Source organism: Phascolarctos cinereus, unplaced genomic scaffold, assembly GCF_003287225.1.
Source record: "Phascolarctos cinereus isolate Bilbo 61053 unplaced genomic scaffold, phaCin_HiC Scaffold_726;HRSCAF=1367, whole genome shotgun sequence".
NCBI classification, from domain to species: domain Eukaryota; kingdom Metazoa; phylum Chordata; class Mammalia; order Diprotodontia; family Phascolarctidae; genus Phascolarctos; species Phascolarctos cinereus.
The window spans coordinates 87,649,081-87,664,067 of NW_027556098.1; the positions used below are offsets into that span (position 1 = coordinate 87,649,081).

Consider the following 14,987-nt stretch of genomic DNA (forward strand, 5'->3'; position numbering starts at 1 on the left):
TGGTGAAACAAGTAGAATGTGAATATGACGGAACTGTTAAGAAATGATGACTACAGAGTAGTGATGACAAATAACTAAGACAGTGGAGTAGGCTGAATGAGGAAAACTACACACAGTGGCAGCAACATAGAAAGGAAAAAAAAAGTTAAAATCCAAACTTCACAGAACACATCTCTTCAATAAAAGGATTTGTTCTGTAAAATTTGGACTCGGTCAAAAGGAAGCACACAAGGACCCACAAGGCCAGTTTCCCCACCCCTGGTCTAAGAGAAGGCCCCTCTCCTTTGCAAAGGTGACGGGAGGGATAATGAGCATGGAACTCTCAAGTACAGAACTGCACATAAACAACACTGTTCATATTTTTAAATGTTTTTGCTGACTTTCTTTTACATTCTTGGATGGAGGAGGGGTAACACTGAGAAATGTGGGTGATGTGAAAATGTTATCAATAAAGGATTTTTTTTAAAGTAGAAGTTGGATGGGGTAAAGGAAAAGTAAGGAGGATAGTTTTCATTTGACTGGCAGTCTTGTCATAGTACCAGCACACTGAATGCTAGAGTTGGTCCTGACAGATTAGGGTAGAACAGATTTCCATGACCGTTGTCCTTATTGTCATGGTGTTTCACATAATTTCTTCTACCCTTTTTGTAGGATCCAATGAGCATATGGGTATCAAAAGCCATAGTCTGCTGGCCCCTGCTTTTAAAGGAATGCCACTTTTGTCCTGTTTTGTCTTTGAGCACACATCATTTCAAGGGACTGTATTTATCTGTATTCTAACATCTAACACCTCTGGCATTTTCTAACTACTACCATTACCTTGTAGTAGGCTGCTACTATTTGGTGATCACTTACCTACTGGTTCCACCTTTAAAAAAGGAAGTTAAGAAAAACTTGAATGTAATATTTATTTGGTGAATTTACATGTGAGTTCATTTACAAAAGAAAAGTTACAGACAAATGTAGCTTTCAGTGCAGTTTCAAATATTTTAAGAACAGGCAACAGTCCGTGAGGATTTGGAATGATAATATTGAACGGCACATGCGTCATTTTCCTTTGTGTGGTTTTTTTCTACCCCTCCCCAGGGGGAGGAAGGGAGAAGAGTAGAAGAAAATGTCAGTGTCAATGAAAATAAGGCCATGCAAATAAAAACTCTTTTAAGAATCAGAGGAATTTTAAGTAGCGGATAAGTAACCCTCCTGAAGTCAACAGTGGTTGTCCTGGAAGGTGCACAATTTAAAGACTAAAAATGGAGAGAGAGCCCTTAGATCTGAACTGTCACTTATCCTGGTTGTCAAAAAAATTTCACTTCCCGATTTGCTACCTTTAGACCCACGACCTCCTAAAGCCAGGAGTTACTACCCCTGCTGTGAAAGAGGGACCAATCTTATAGATACTGAAAAGGTAGTGTCTGCACTGACAAAGTTTATTTGGTTTCAGAAGTATAAGCACCCAGTGAATGCTGGCCCTTTGGATAAGCAGCAATTCCTCACCCCAGACCCTGTACACTAACAAGATTTTAGTTCCCCAGAGGGATGGCATAAGGCCCTAATATATTGTGGTATGTATTGTCTAAGGCTCAGGCTTAGTGAGATACTATCCAATGGCCCACTGCTTTAAAAAAAAAAAAAAAAGGAAAAGAAAAAGAAAAAAGAAAACCCAAGCAACAAAATGGGACGCTTTGCTAGTAAATCAGGATAACCCAAAGGGATAGTCTGGATAAAATGATGGCTAGGAATAAACAATGAACTGAAGTATGGGTTGCGGGTTGAGTGAGAATAAAAATGTAAACAGATGGTCAGGTTTCCTAAGTTGTCAACAAATTCCTAGATATTGGCCCTTAGGACCTCACAACAAAGGGCTCACTGATTCAAAACTGAAGGCATCCCACACACATACTTTTACATAAAAAGGAGCAACTCGGAAAAGGTACTTTTTCTAACTCTGTAACTGTAACTTGGTGAAACACTCAAGACACTTAACCATTTCAGGAAATATGAGGCTCTTGACAATAACATTTAAGTTCTTAATAAAATCACATTCCTTTACCAACTTTTCTTTACTAGCTATTTTAAATTAAGTAATTCCATGTATCACATTCATTACACTTTTATTTGGGTTATATACATAAGCCAGCATTTGAATTTCTTTAAAAAAGTGTACACCATTAAATCTAGCGGTACCAAGTTCAGAAAATAGTCTTAGGCCTGTAAAAACCCACCTGCTTTACCTCTTGAGTGGTCTACTCCCAACAGTGGCGATGCTATTAAAAGTCTTCTAAGTCTTCCAGCCTACAAGTCCTTCAAAACAGGTTCTGTGTTTCTGCATAGTTTACTACAGGGAGTTTGTGGCTGCTTTAGATTTGAAGCTATTTATATTTCTCATCATTTATTAGTGTTGCTGTGGAAAATGATCAAATTGATCAGTAGCTGCCACCAGGTTCTTCCTAGGGTTATGCAGAAGGCAAAGGCTTTGTGCCTCTGGTCTTATTTAAGGTTCTCTCTCAAATTAGCTTTAAAAACAAAAACATACTTTTTTCCTTTGAAAAACAAATAATCAACCCAGAGGGATTAATTGCATATAAAAGAAATCAATTTTATAGTACTCGCCATATTATTTTAAAACCAACATGCTGTAAAATGTTCACATATATGTGTACATATATAAAAACAAAATCATCCAAAACATAATCACTCCCCCCCACCCATGAACAAATCCGAGTTTTTATTTGCATGGCCAAAATATCCTTTGTTCCCTTTGCAACACTGTTTTGGGTATCCCTTTCTGTTGCATCAGGGAATAAGCTTCAACACTGAAAACTTCCTCAAACAGCCACTCCCACAACATCTAAACATTAAACAGATGTGACAAATGACAAACACCACAAACGGAAAAACTAAACTCCGCCATTCACCACGGTCTGTGATCGCATCTGTAGGGCTCTGCTGACGTGTGGGCAAATGGCTAAAAAGAGGGTCATTTTTCCTTTCCCAGCTGTTTTACAACGTAGGAGGTTTTAAGCCATATTTCTTTGCAACTTCTGTCTGAGCATAGGCAGCATCACAAAGTGAATAGAGGTGTGCCATCTCCATTTCCGACTTGGCTAGGTTAATCGCCTTGTTGAACATGTCAATGGCTTTATCCATGTTTCCTCTGAAAGGACAAAATTCCAAGTCAAAACAATGCAACAAATTTTATAATTGTAAAAAAAGGAAGGGACAGTAACATAAGCAAAATAACATAGAGACCTGACTACTAAATTTTAAAATGACTAAGTTATCTACTTTGTACTTAAACCCCTGTTAGTGAAATATGGGGCTTCTGAGCAATGCTAGGAAGAAGGACGCATTTTTGTTCATGAGACAATTTAAATACAGTCAGAGAGAAACAATGAGGTTTTAAAATAATATCTGCTAAGAACAAGTAGCAGACATAGTACAGATCAGCAACAAGTACTCAAGCAAAAGTCCTATAAAACTACTCTACACCTAGTTGTAGAAATAGCATTTCATATCACTAATTCCAGGGTGGTTTATCTTGGCCACAGAACTTAGTCTCTATTCAATGAATATCAAATTCAGTGATTCAACTTGTATCTCTCCATACAAACTTCACCCAGTGCTTCAATGAGACGGCCACCATTTTGCCCCTTTCTACCCTGGGAACAGAGCAAGTTAGAGGAGCACGTGTTTAGAGGACCTGGGTATATCCACGGATCATTTTTAGTCGGCTGGCAGATTCTAAGCTTCATTTGATTCTGGGCAATCTATACTTCTCTAGACAAAAATTCTCATTTCTGCCTTAGCAATATTAAACTCTTAACAAGGGAAAGTCAGACCAGAAAGACTGATTTGCCAAAGGTCACACATCTATAATGTGTAGCCTTGATTCATTCTATTACTACCCACATGTGTTTCTAATATAGAGAGAACTAGAGAATGCAGAAAAATCTGCTGACCAACAATGATTAGTCCACTCCTCATGGGCCTAGGAATGTGCTTAGGAAATGACCCTTATCTTTTACCTAAGAGACTACATATCCTGATAGACAAAAAATGATAAAAAATACTGTTTTGTAGCACTAGGCTCTTATTACCAATAAAACTAGCTGAATTCATCCAGCCCACGTAAGAAGATAAACAGGAAATTAGGAACTTTCAAGTTAAGCTAAATCTGAGTTCCAATACAAGTGAGTGTTGTAGGGCATCAAAACCCCGAGGCTATACAAGTGTAGAGCAGAATGAGCTGCTCAAGAGTAGACTGCTCTCCTTGGAGGGCACCACTGTCTGGTGCCTTACAGCTGAGATTCCTTTTGTGTACAACTTGGACTATATGGCCACTTAAGTCCTTTCCAACTCTCGAAATTCTATGATTTTGAGACTAGTTAAAATTCCAGTAGAAGCTAACCATCTTATTAGTCATTGAGTAGGCTTTGTTGTCCACCAATACTGTGAAGAGGGGCAAAAAGATTTAATAATGGTGTGTGCCCCCTCCCCCTTTTCTAGAAATAGCCTCAACAATGTAAATTATTTTTACCTCTGCACTTCAATAGTTCCCATTGTTTCATATGCAAAATCACACTTGTTGTCGATTTCAATGGCCTTACTAATAAGCTCCAAGCCTTTTTCTAGATCTTGCTTCCACTGAAGCTGAAGCAAACTGGAAGACAGAAAGAAGGTTCAAAGTCAGCGAGGCATTTCCTAAATTATAACCCCTCTCTATCCCTTGTCAGGGAACGAAGGTATAAAATTTAGTCTTTACCCTCAGAAGATGTAATCTAGTTGGAGAAGGAGAAGTGATACAAAAATGGTGCATACAAATTAATGACAAATTTTATTACAGAGATTAAGTGCTACTAAAATAAAGAGCATGGATGGCATAAACAGGAAAAGCTTCCTGGCAGGTGTGAGATTTGAGGCAGGCCCTAAAAACAGATCAACATTTGATGAGGAAAGAGGAGGCTGGGTTTTTTGGGGGGTGAAAGGCAGTGGTAGGGAGGGAGTGAAGCAAGAGGGCAAAGTAAAAAGAGTAAGGGTGAGAGTAGGGGTGGAAGGGCAAGAAGAAGACTATCCTATCTGGAAATTTAGTTTAAGGTTTATTAGTCTCATATAAAATGTACACTTTATTTTCCAATACACGTATATACTTCCCTTCTTGTGAATGTATGTGACTCTTCTTATAATGATTAATTCAAATACCTAAAGAGGACAAGGTACTATAAAACGGAGTTGTAAAAGGGATCTTTATGAAATTACATGTCCTTCCCACCAGTTACTGTCATTTCTCTATAAGAATGAAGTATATGGCTGGCTAAGGAATTCTGAAAACTGGGTTAGCTTGACAGTAGTGGTGGGTTAAGGGGCAGCTAGTGGCACGGTGGACAGAGTATTGGAGCTGCAGTCAGAAAGACTCATCTTCCTAAGCACAAATCTGGCTTCAGACACATCTTTAGCTGTGTAATCCTGATCACAATCTCATTTGCCTCAGTTTCCTCATCTGTAAAATATGCTGGAGAAAGAAATGGCAAATGACCCCAGTATCTTTGCCCAAGCAAACCTCAAATGGGTCATGAAGAGTCTTGGAAGAGTCAGACAAGATTGAGAAGATGCAACAACACAAAGTGCAATACTTACTGGCTTTCTCCTTATCTCTTAACTATAGCCAAGTGGATGGGGAAGGTTAAGTCAGTAGACTTGGATACATCAATACTGAAACAAGAAGGGACTTGTCTGTTATTTACAGCCCTGTGTCCTTCGCCTTTAAGTCACATTACATCTGAAAAGTACTGAAATGTTAGAAGTGCTATGTGCTGTGGGAAGTTTGACGTAAAATTTCTATTTTATCAATCCCACTTAAACCATTTAATATGAAAAATGGTGGAATGAACAGAAACCACAAAAATACATACCCTTTATGAACATATGTGGTGGCATTGTCTGGTTCCAAGTCAATACATTTGTCATACATTTCATCTGCTTTACCAAATTGTTGCTGATCTGTTAGTGCCTGTGAGGTGACAATTCATTGAAGCTGAGTAACTTAATGCAATTTTAAATTATAACTGCTCAGTATCACTGGCTGGTTGTTTTAATTCTCTACATTTCAATCACTGGTTTCTATGCATTCTCCCTCAATCCCCCAACCAAGCTTCAACTTGACTACCTTCTTCCTTTTTGGTTCAATAAGGTTACACATAAGAGCAATCATGGATTTCGTGTTTGTATGCATAAAATCCACCAGTTTCATTCATAATCCTGACGCCAAATTGTTAACCAAGTATATTTTACATCTTAACAGTTCTGTACTTAAAAAAACAGGTCCATTAATACTATTTGCTCTCTTCTCTGCATCACAATTATTTAACAAATCTACTCCAACAAGTACTTTGGAAATGCTCAATTCTACTTTTTAGTGATAATTTTAACCAGGACCCTGTACCTTACCTTTAAAATGCATTTTTAAAAATACCTATGATATACCCACAATGAGGCATTAAACACAGAATACTACAAGGAGCCTTGAACTTCCATTCATAATGCTTAACCAAATGATCAACTGTGTAGTGGTTTCACTAAGTAGGGAGCACACAAACTTAAGACTGTTATGGCTTGCTTCTTCACATACTCCTTTAAAAAACTCCTCTCCTCAAAAGGTGCCAAGAGTACCAGCACATTTTCCATATCTTTAAGGTAAAGACAAGAGGAAGGCAAAAGAGCAGGTTTGCACTACACATCTTCCTGTCTTTGTAAAAATCAAAAGATAAATAAAAATCAATTTTTTAAAAAGAGATGATGGGGACCTGGAATGAATATGGAGAAGGGAATAAGTTCAAAAGATGTGGATACACAATCCATAGAACATGGCAACTGATACGTAGGTGAGAACAAATGAAGAGTCAAAGACAACAGTGAGGTTCTGACCTTGGGTGATCAAAAGGCAGTTGGTAATGTGGACTGCAATTGAGAATAAAGACAGATCTGGGAGAAATTCCTTGCATAGATGATAACTGATTCAACAGGAGCCAATGAGATCAGTGGCAAACAATGTAAGGAGTAGTCTTAGGACAGAACACTGGAGTATACTCACAGCTGGGGGGGGCACTAGTTCTCCATGACAAGCTAGCAAGAGAGACTGGCACTAAGTGGTTTATACAGGTAGCAAGACCAAGAGATATCGCAGGTCAAAAAACTCAGAGATGAGAGTATCCAGGAGGAAGATGGTCAGAGTCAAATATTACAAAAGTCAAGAAAGCTATGGACTGAAAAAGCAATTAAGAGATGACTTGTAACCATCTAAGAAAGTTATTACATGTTACTTTGTTTTTGTAAGTAGAAAAGCAAGTATCCAAATTCAACTCAAATGTTCAAATCAGATGGGTGCTCAGCTGTGAGCTCTTATTTTTTAGTCACCTGTATTGGAGTTAAATTGATGCTTCAAGTGGAATCTGTTGCATAATATAGAATTCCAATACATGGCCTATTTTGCCATGTCAGAGGACTATTGTCTGCATCTAAATCAGCATTCCTAACTATTTTTATGTCCTGGACCTCTTTTCAGAATAATGCTTCTTAAGTATTTTAAGTGAGATTACAAAGAAAGCCAGTTTTATTAAAACAGTTAACAAAATAGTTAAAAAGGAATTCACAACTAGCTGTGACCCAGAGCAAGTCACTTTACCCCAATTGCTTCACCTCCCCCCCACCCCAAAAGGAATTCACAGTCCCCAAGTTAAGAAGCCCCGATCTAAAGCAACATAAGCAGGTACATATATCTAAGCAAGGTACATTACTTCTGGAGAGATTAGATCTTTTTATTCTGAATTACCAGAATTCAGGGTTTATTGAGAATTGGTTAGAGGATTTTAGTGGGAATTTGCTTAGCAAGACTAATAAAATATCTACCATCACTTACCTGGGCATACAATGCATAGCCTTCGGCACACCTTGGAAATTTCTTTATGACATCCTCAAAGCCTTTCATAGCTGCTTGGACTTGTGTAGAATTGTTTCCTGTGTAAGCTTGACGATACTGTTTTTGAAAACAAGCAAAATACACACTCATAGCAGGCCTGTCAGTCTAGGAACCCTAAATCATGAAAGTCAGCATTAAAGGCACGCAAAATGGTACATGCATTCTTCAGAATTTTTAGTTGGACAATTGTATAAAATGCTTTGTGTTCTGACACATTCCAAAGAAGTATGCTAGCAGGGCAGCTAGGTGGCACAGTAGACAGAGCACCAGTCCTGGAGTCAGGAGGACCTTAGTTCACATATGGCCTCAGACGCTTGCCACTTACTAGCTGTGTGACCCTACCCCATTGCCTAGCAAAAAAAAAAAAAGGAAGAAATATGCTAGCAAAAAGATTTGTTCAGGGCATTTTGATAGCCCCTCATTCTTAATAACATCATTTCATGTTGGCCACTTCATTAAGATATTTACTTATAAGAGGAAACAAACTGGCAGATTTCTAAGTCTTTGCAACATGGCAACATTTTCATTAGTAGTCATTGTCATAATGATGCCTTCTGAAAAGAGCAAAATTCATAGCCTCAATGTTATAGACAGCTCAATTTTTACTTGTACTCAAGAGTTTACTTAGCTATAAAACACATCCCTCATTTAAAAGGAATAGTTTTTTTTCAGGGTCAGTAAGGCATAGTGAAGAGGGGCTAGCCTCAGAATCAGAGAAAAATGGGTTCAGGGCCTGCAAAATTACCAAGACTTTCAGTGGCACCTCTCAACATTTACAAGAGTTGCCACTTTTCCTTGGCGGAGTGAGTTAATCACATCCTAGCCCAAAAAGAGTTTTCTAATCTGAACATGTAAGCCCTTAGACTTATTTCACCATTTAGAAACCAGCAGTTCTAACTCTTGTGGTCACAGGACATTAAATATGGTCCTGAGCTGAGCAGGATCTGACATCTATAAGATGAAGAATATCAAAATAAACACACACATAATGGTCCTTAATAGAATTTTTTTCATATACAAATACCCCTTGTAAAACAGTGACAAATTAGATAATGAAATAAAATCAACTTCAGTAATATTTTAAATAAGGAAGAAATGCCTACCAATGCAAAACATTTTTGAGCTTGGGCCAGGGCAGAATCAGGTCGTAATCTAATACATTCATCAAAATCTGCCACTGCTTCTTCAACCTGATCAAGAAGGATCTTTAACTAAGGAAATAAAAACAAAATTAATTCTTATTCCCAAATTATTCCATAAAAAGCAAGCATCAGCACTAATACAGAAAAAAATGCATTTGTCTAAGACTCAATGTTAGCACAGTTTTGAATAATACTAAAATACTATGTGAATATTTGCTCTCCCTCAAGAAACAAAGTAATCAGGAAATATTATTCTAACGTTTACATCAATTTTCCCCTTGATCCACGTGTAGATTTTACCAACTCCTTTCTACTGTGCGAGATTTTTTTTTTAATTAAAGAAACCCAAATTTTTCTATTGCACAAGCAACAGAAGATGTGCATCTTACATGAAGATATGTTTCTGGAAACAATCATATGATAACGATTTTCCCATGGGGGGGGGAGAAGATGAAAACAACAGATTGCATTCCTAACCAAAGATTTCAAAGAAATCAGACATGACAACAATTAGAAAAGCAAAAGGTACAATAGCTACAAAATTCAAGTAATTTATATTGGAAAAAATTTATTTCGTGTCCTATAAAATAGACCTAAAGTGTACTACAGTAATGTAGATGATATGATTATAGAGGAAAATCGAAGGTACACAGAATATAAAGAGCTTTAGATTAATAGTTGCTGATATTTTTGTTCCTACATACACTCAAAATTATTCTGCTGACCTGTGGCAACTTAATAAATTTAGGGTATTCATATTTCACATCCTACTGAAAACTATTTTTAAAGTAAAGGCAGACAACGTTTCTCTGCTTCACCCTCCTTCTTAGCATCAGAAGATCACAGATCCAGAGTTGGAAGGGGCCTCGGGGCATCTAGTCTTACCCCTACATTTTACAGAACAGGGAAACAGACCATTTCCAAATAAAGGTCTCCAGAACATTCTGCTTGACACTTTGTTTCTATAAAGCCAGGACTTTATACTTCATTAGAAAGCAGTAATTTCCATGGTCATTAGTGTCTAGTTCCTTTAAAAAAGGGGGGGGGAGGACCAAAAAAAAAAAAGATAGGTCTAAGACTGTTCGGTGCAATGACTATGGAACTATATCTCTAACACTTCTGACTGGGAAGGCCTTCTTGGTATGAGGCAGGCAAACCCAAACAAGGAAATAAATGAAGGCATTATAAATCAAGATATTAGTGAAAACAGAGAACTACAAAAACCTCTAGAAAATGTAAGATCATTTCCAAAGGTCAGAACATTAAGCAGAAAATTGTGTTTACCTGTCCTCGGTGGTGGTAGACATCTGCATTCTGGGGATCAATATCAGCAGCCATATTAAAATCCTGAGTAGAGAGCAAAGGCTGCTGTTGCTGCATATACATGCTACCTCTTTTGATCAGGGCATTTGCACGAAGCTGTTGATCCAAACAAATGAAAGATTGAAAATATCCGATATTATCAACACCATCCTTTGAACTCTTACAACACTCTTTCTTATGGCATTTGTTACATTTTACATTGTATCACAGCTATCTGTTCACACTTCTCTCTACTATTACACTGTAAAAGGGCAGCATGGCCACTGGACAGAGGACCAGCCTTAGGAGTCCAAAGACCAGGATTCAAGTCCTGAACTTCTCAAACATTCTGGTTATGTGACTCTAGCAAGACACTGAACCTTCTAGTGTCCCAGGGAACCCTGAAACACTCTTTTAAGTTTCAGATAAATTGCTCCTGGAGTCTTCTTCCCCCAACCCGAGGGGTCACAGAAGCTCTGGCCCAAATGCTACTCCAAAAATACTGAACTGTAAACTCCTCAGGGATATGTCTTCTAGTTCTTCACTCCCCATAGCCCTAGTATCCCAGCACCGCCCTCCCCCCCAAGCAGTTCCTCAGTAAGTGTGCACCGAGGGGTGAATGTTACTGCTGACAGTGAACTTTGCTTCTATTTATGATTAGGAAATGAGAAAGGGAAGTTTTAAGTCAAAGCTTAGGAATGGAAGCACATATCAATTTCTATCTTAACTAGTTAAACATCTGTCTTATTCTAATCTCATTGGATAATTAGGTTTAGACAAAAAAATAAGCATGTAATTATCTGGGTGTTTTCTCCTGGAGAATTTACTAGTTGAATAGCTCACACTCTAACGCTGATCAACATCAACAATAAATATCCTTTCTTTTCAGTGAGGGAGAAACACCAGTTAAAGCAGCCACTTCATAAAAGAACCAGAGACATAGGAAGCTTAAGTAAATTACCCAAGCTAACCAGTGGTAAAGCCCTAGTTTTTTGCAAATTAAAGTAACTTTTTTGCTGAATACCCTAAAACTACTGTTAAGTTTATACAACTGAGTGCCTTTGTGAGCTTGTATTATTGTGCTATCCATTACTCACAAGGGTCTCACAAAAAAGAAAAAGAACCCAACTCCCGATTTGCCTTTGTCATCTCACTGCATGTAGAATGGCTGGGTAAGAAAACTGATACTGCCCCATAGCAGAATAAAAGACCATTGACATTTTGTTTCATACCACTCACTCAAACATTACCAGGGCATTTTAAGTCCAGAACAAATATCTTGATAATAAACATATATGGGCACTATATGAGGGCACTTAGGTGGTACAGTAGGTGAAGCACTGGGCCTGGAGTAAGAATGACTCAGCTTCCTGGGTTCAAATCAGGCCTCAGACAATTACTAGCTGTGTGACCCTGGGCAAGTCACTTAACCCTGTTTGCCTCAGTTTCCTCATTTGTAAAATGAGCTGGAGAAGGAAATGGCAAACTAGCATCTTTGCCAAGAAAACCTCAAATGGAGTCAAGAAGATTTAAACATGACTGAAAAAAAGGAGTACTATTGCAGAACAAATCTTTTATTTCCCTTCCCGTAACACTATGGTATATCAAACAGGAAAAAAAAGGGAAAAAAAATCACTTTTTTTTACCTTCACATTGGCATCTTCCATGCTGATGACCTGATCTAAATCTGGCTTAGCTGCATTGGCATTGCCAATAAGTAAGTAGAACGTGGCTCGTAGCAACAATGCTTCAGCTATATATTTACCTCGAGCATCTATTTCTTTTGTGCACTCACTTATGATCTTATCATAGTTTTCTTCTTCCATATATTGCTTAGCCTTTAAATATCCAGAGCTGGAAAAAATGCCAACAGAGAGAACTATTCATTAACTTCATACTTAAATCTGGCCATAATCAATGTGTCAGGGTAAGCAAACAGCAGCTTCCTCAAAACAGAAACCTGGGACTGGTCTGGCAAAAAGACCTAAATGGTGAATATGAACATGAACAGCAGCACCTGATACTTAGAGAGTACTTTAAGGTTTACAAAGCATGTTGCTCATCACATAAAATGTCATTTTCAACATTTGGATAATTATATGACAGGGAAACAGAGATTAGACTTGAACCAATGGTCAAGTTACAAGGATGTAAATTTTGTCACAATAGAGGGTTGTTCCAAAACTCAGGACTTTTGGGACACCTGGTGTATGGAAGACAAATAATTAGAGCTGTCTCAAAATGGAATGAGTTGCTTGAAACATTTAGAGATTTTTAGGGATGCATGAAGGAACTGCTATAGTGGACAGGAGAGGTCAGATTATGTCCTTGGATGTCTTTCCAACTATTATGATTCTAGGGTAAGTACTTTTGCTCATGAACCACTGCATTATTAATACACAGGGAAACTTTCTAAGGAATTTTAAAATTTAAAACAAAATAAAACTTATTTTTGATGCTGTGCCCCTGAATTAATGCTCATAAACTCACGTTTTAATATGCTCAAGACCCAATCATTTACCAAGATGAAAATCAACATCTTGAGTTAAGTTTGGAAGTATCTCCTAGGAAGTAATTAACAAAAGGTGAAAATTTGGGAGAAAAATCACAACTGCTGCCCAATAAGGGAGGTTATTTATAACAATGGAAAGAATACTAGGAGTTAGAGCATCTGGGTTTAAAACCAGCTGCTGAAGCTTGTTAGGTACTTTTATTGTGACCTTGTACAAACAGGTCAACTCATCTTTGGGCCTGACTTTCCTCATCTGTAAAATGAAGGGGTGGACCTGGAGCAGGAAGATCCGAATTCAAATTCAACCTAAGATATTTTATAGCTGTGTGACTAAGTCACAACCTACGTTTACTCATCTGTAAAATGAAGATAATCCCAGCCCCTATCTCTTGGGATTGATGTGAGGATCAAATGAAATCATTTTAAAGCACCTGACACAGTGCCTGGCATACAGTAAGCCCTTGATAAATGTTGGCTATTATTGTTATTATTATCATGATCATCATTTTTCCACACCCAAAATGCTGCAAAGGCAAAATACAGTGTGCATGTGCAGGGGAAATGAAAGCTGGACTTGGGGTGATGAAGACTTGGATTCAAAACCAGTCCTGATACTTAAAGAGCTCTGTGATTACCTGTCTGACCAGGGCAAATTATTCTAGTGCTCTGTCTCAGGTAACACTTTTAAGATCTGTCTAGGGGGCAGCTAGGTGGTGATGTATTTAGAGCTCTGGCCTTGGAGTCAGAAGGACCCGAGATCAAATCCGGCTTCAGACACTTGACTCTTATTAGCTGTGTGACCCTAGGCAAGTCACTTAACCCCACTGCCTCACCAAAAAGCAGAAAAAGATTTGTCGACTAAGTAAAGATGGCTTACTCTACACCTGTGGATTATGCTTTTGGGTTCATGAACACAGTCATATGATCTGTAAGTGGCCATTTTGCCTAAATTTCAAAGAGTACACATTTTCATGTTGTGAAGATACGTGTTGCTACATATTTTCCATGTTCCTTTTACTGCCTTGGAAAGACCACATATTTTCTAGAAGGGCATGGACAGTGTCACTCATGAGTTTAGTCTACCTATACTATCATAGTTGGCTAAATACAGTTCAGGCCTATTAAGTGGTTGCATGTATTCAAATTTACACTATTTAAAATTAAAATTACATAAATTATGCTAGCTGGCTCTAGCCCAATGGGAAATATTCAGTACAAACAGTGAGATAACTTTACGGGATTCATTAATTACACTAAGCAAGACCTAGCAACACCCCACCTTCAAATACATATATGTGATCCTACAACTTAACTACACAAAATTTGCAGCCTGAGGAAATAACTGCACCTGCTTGGATAAGCAAGGCAGACAGCACAGTGAGAGTAAACCATAAGCAAATGCTGTACTTTTAAAACAACCGTGCATGTTGGATTCATATTTCTTTGAAACCAAAAGGCACTGCCTCAATTAAAAGGTACCAACAGCTTGCCTAATATTTGGAAGCTGAAGTATGGTTTTAAAAAAAAAGCAAAAACAAACCACAGGCTTGGGCATACTTACTTTTCTCTAACTTCTAATGCCTCCCCTTCTTTGTCTTTATCTTCATCAGATTTCTCTCCTTTAAGCATAGGCTGAGAGATGATGTCATCAGTGAAGGAACTAAAATAAGATTTAATGAACTGTGGAGACGGCATCAGAGGTTCACGATTCTGGAATTTAATTATATGAAACGTTAAAACAGATTTTAAAAAATGCTAAAGCATGTACATTTGAAGGATATAGGATAAGAAAATCAAAACTGCACTTTAAAAAATATATCATTAGAACTGAGGTTAAATCCAAATTAAAGCACATTCAATGGTTTTTTTGGTTTTATATTTTGCTTGTCAGGAGCAAATCTTTGCTGTGAATCATTCATATATGAATCCGTGTTAAAAATATGCCTTTTCATTAATGCTTATAGAAGACTAAGATGAAGGAAAAAATTTGGCTAACTATACTTACTTCCAATATACACAGCAACATACATCATCCAATGCTTTACTTCTGCCACTCTTG

General features: G+C 37.8%; 1 protein-coding gene across 1 annotated transcript in view; it reads right to left on the minus strand.

Moving 5' to 3' along the window:
• Positions 1 to 889: 889 nt before the first annotated feature.
• TOMM70 (translocase of outer mitochondrial membrane 70) overlaps positions 890 to 14,987 on the minus strand; it is a 32,945-nt gene continuing 18,847 nt past the window's right edge. Inside the window, exons 5-12 of the mRNA XM_020999903.2 lie at positions 14,490 to 14,638; positions 12,063 to 12,270; positions 10,399 to 10,533; positions 9,076 to 9,183; positions 7,913 to 8,029; positions 5,910 to 6,007; positions 4,538 to 4,660; positions 890 to 3,154 (exon numbers count right to left, since the gene is read on the minus strand). Of these exons, the coding sequence (XP_020855562.1) occupies positions 3,001 to 3,154; positions 4,538 to 4,660; positions 5,910 to 6,007; positions 7,913 to 8,029; positions 9,076 to 9,183; positions 10,399 to 10,533; positions 12,063 to 12,270; positions 14,490 to 14,638 (1,092 nt within the window). The 3' untranslated portion in view covers positions 890 to 3,000. The remainder of the gene's footprint in view (positions 3,155 to 4,537; positions 4,661 to 5,909; positions 6,008 to 7,912; positions 8,030 to 9,075; positions 9,184 to 10,398; positions 10,534 to 12,062; positions 12,271 to 14,489; positions 14,639 to 14,987) is intronic.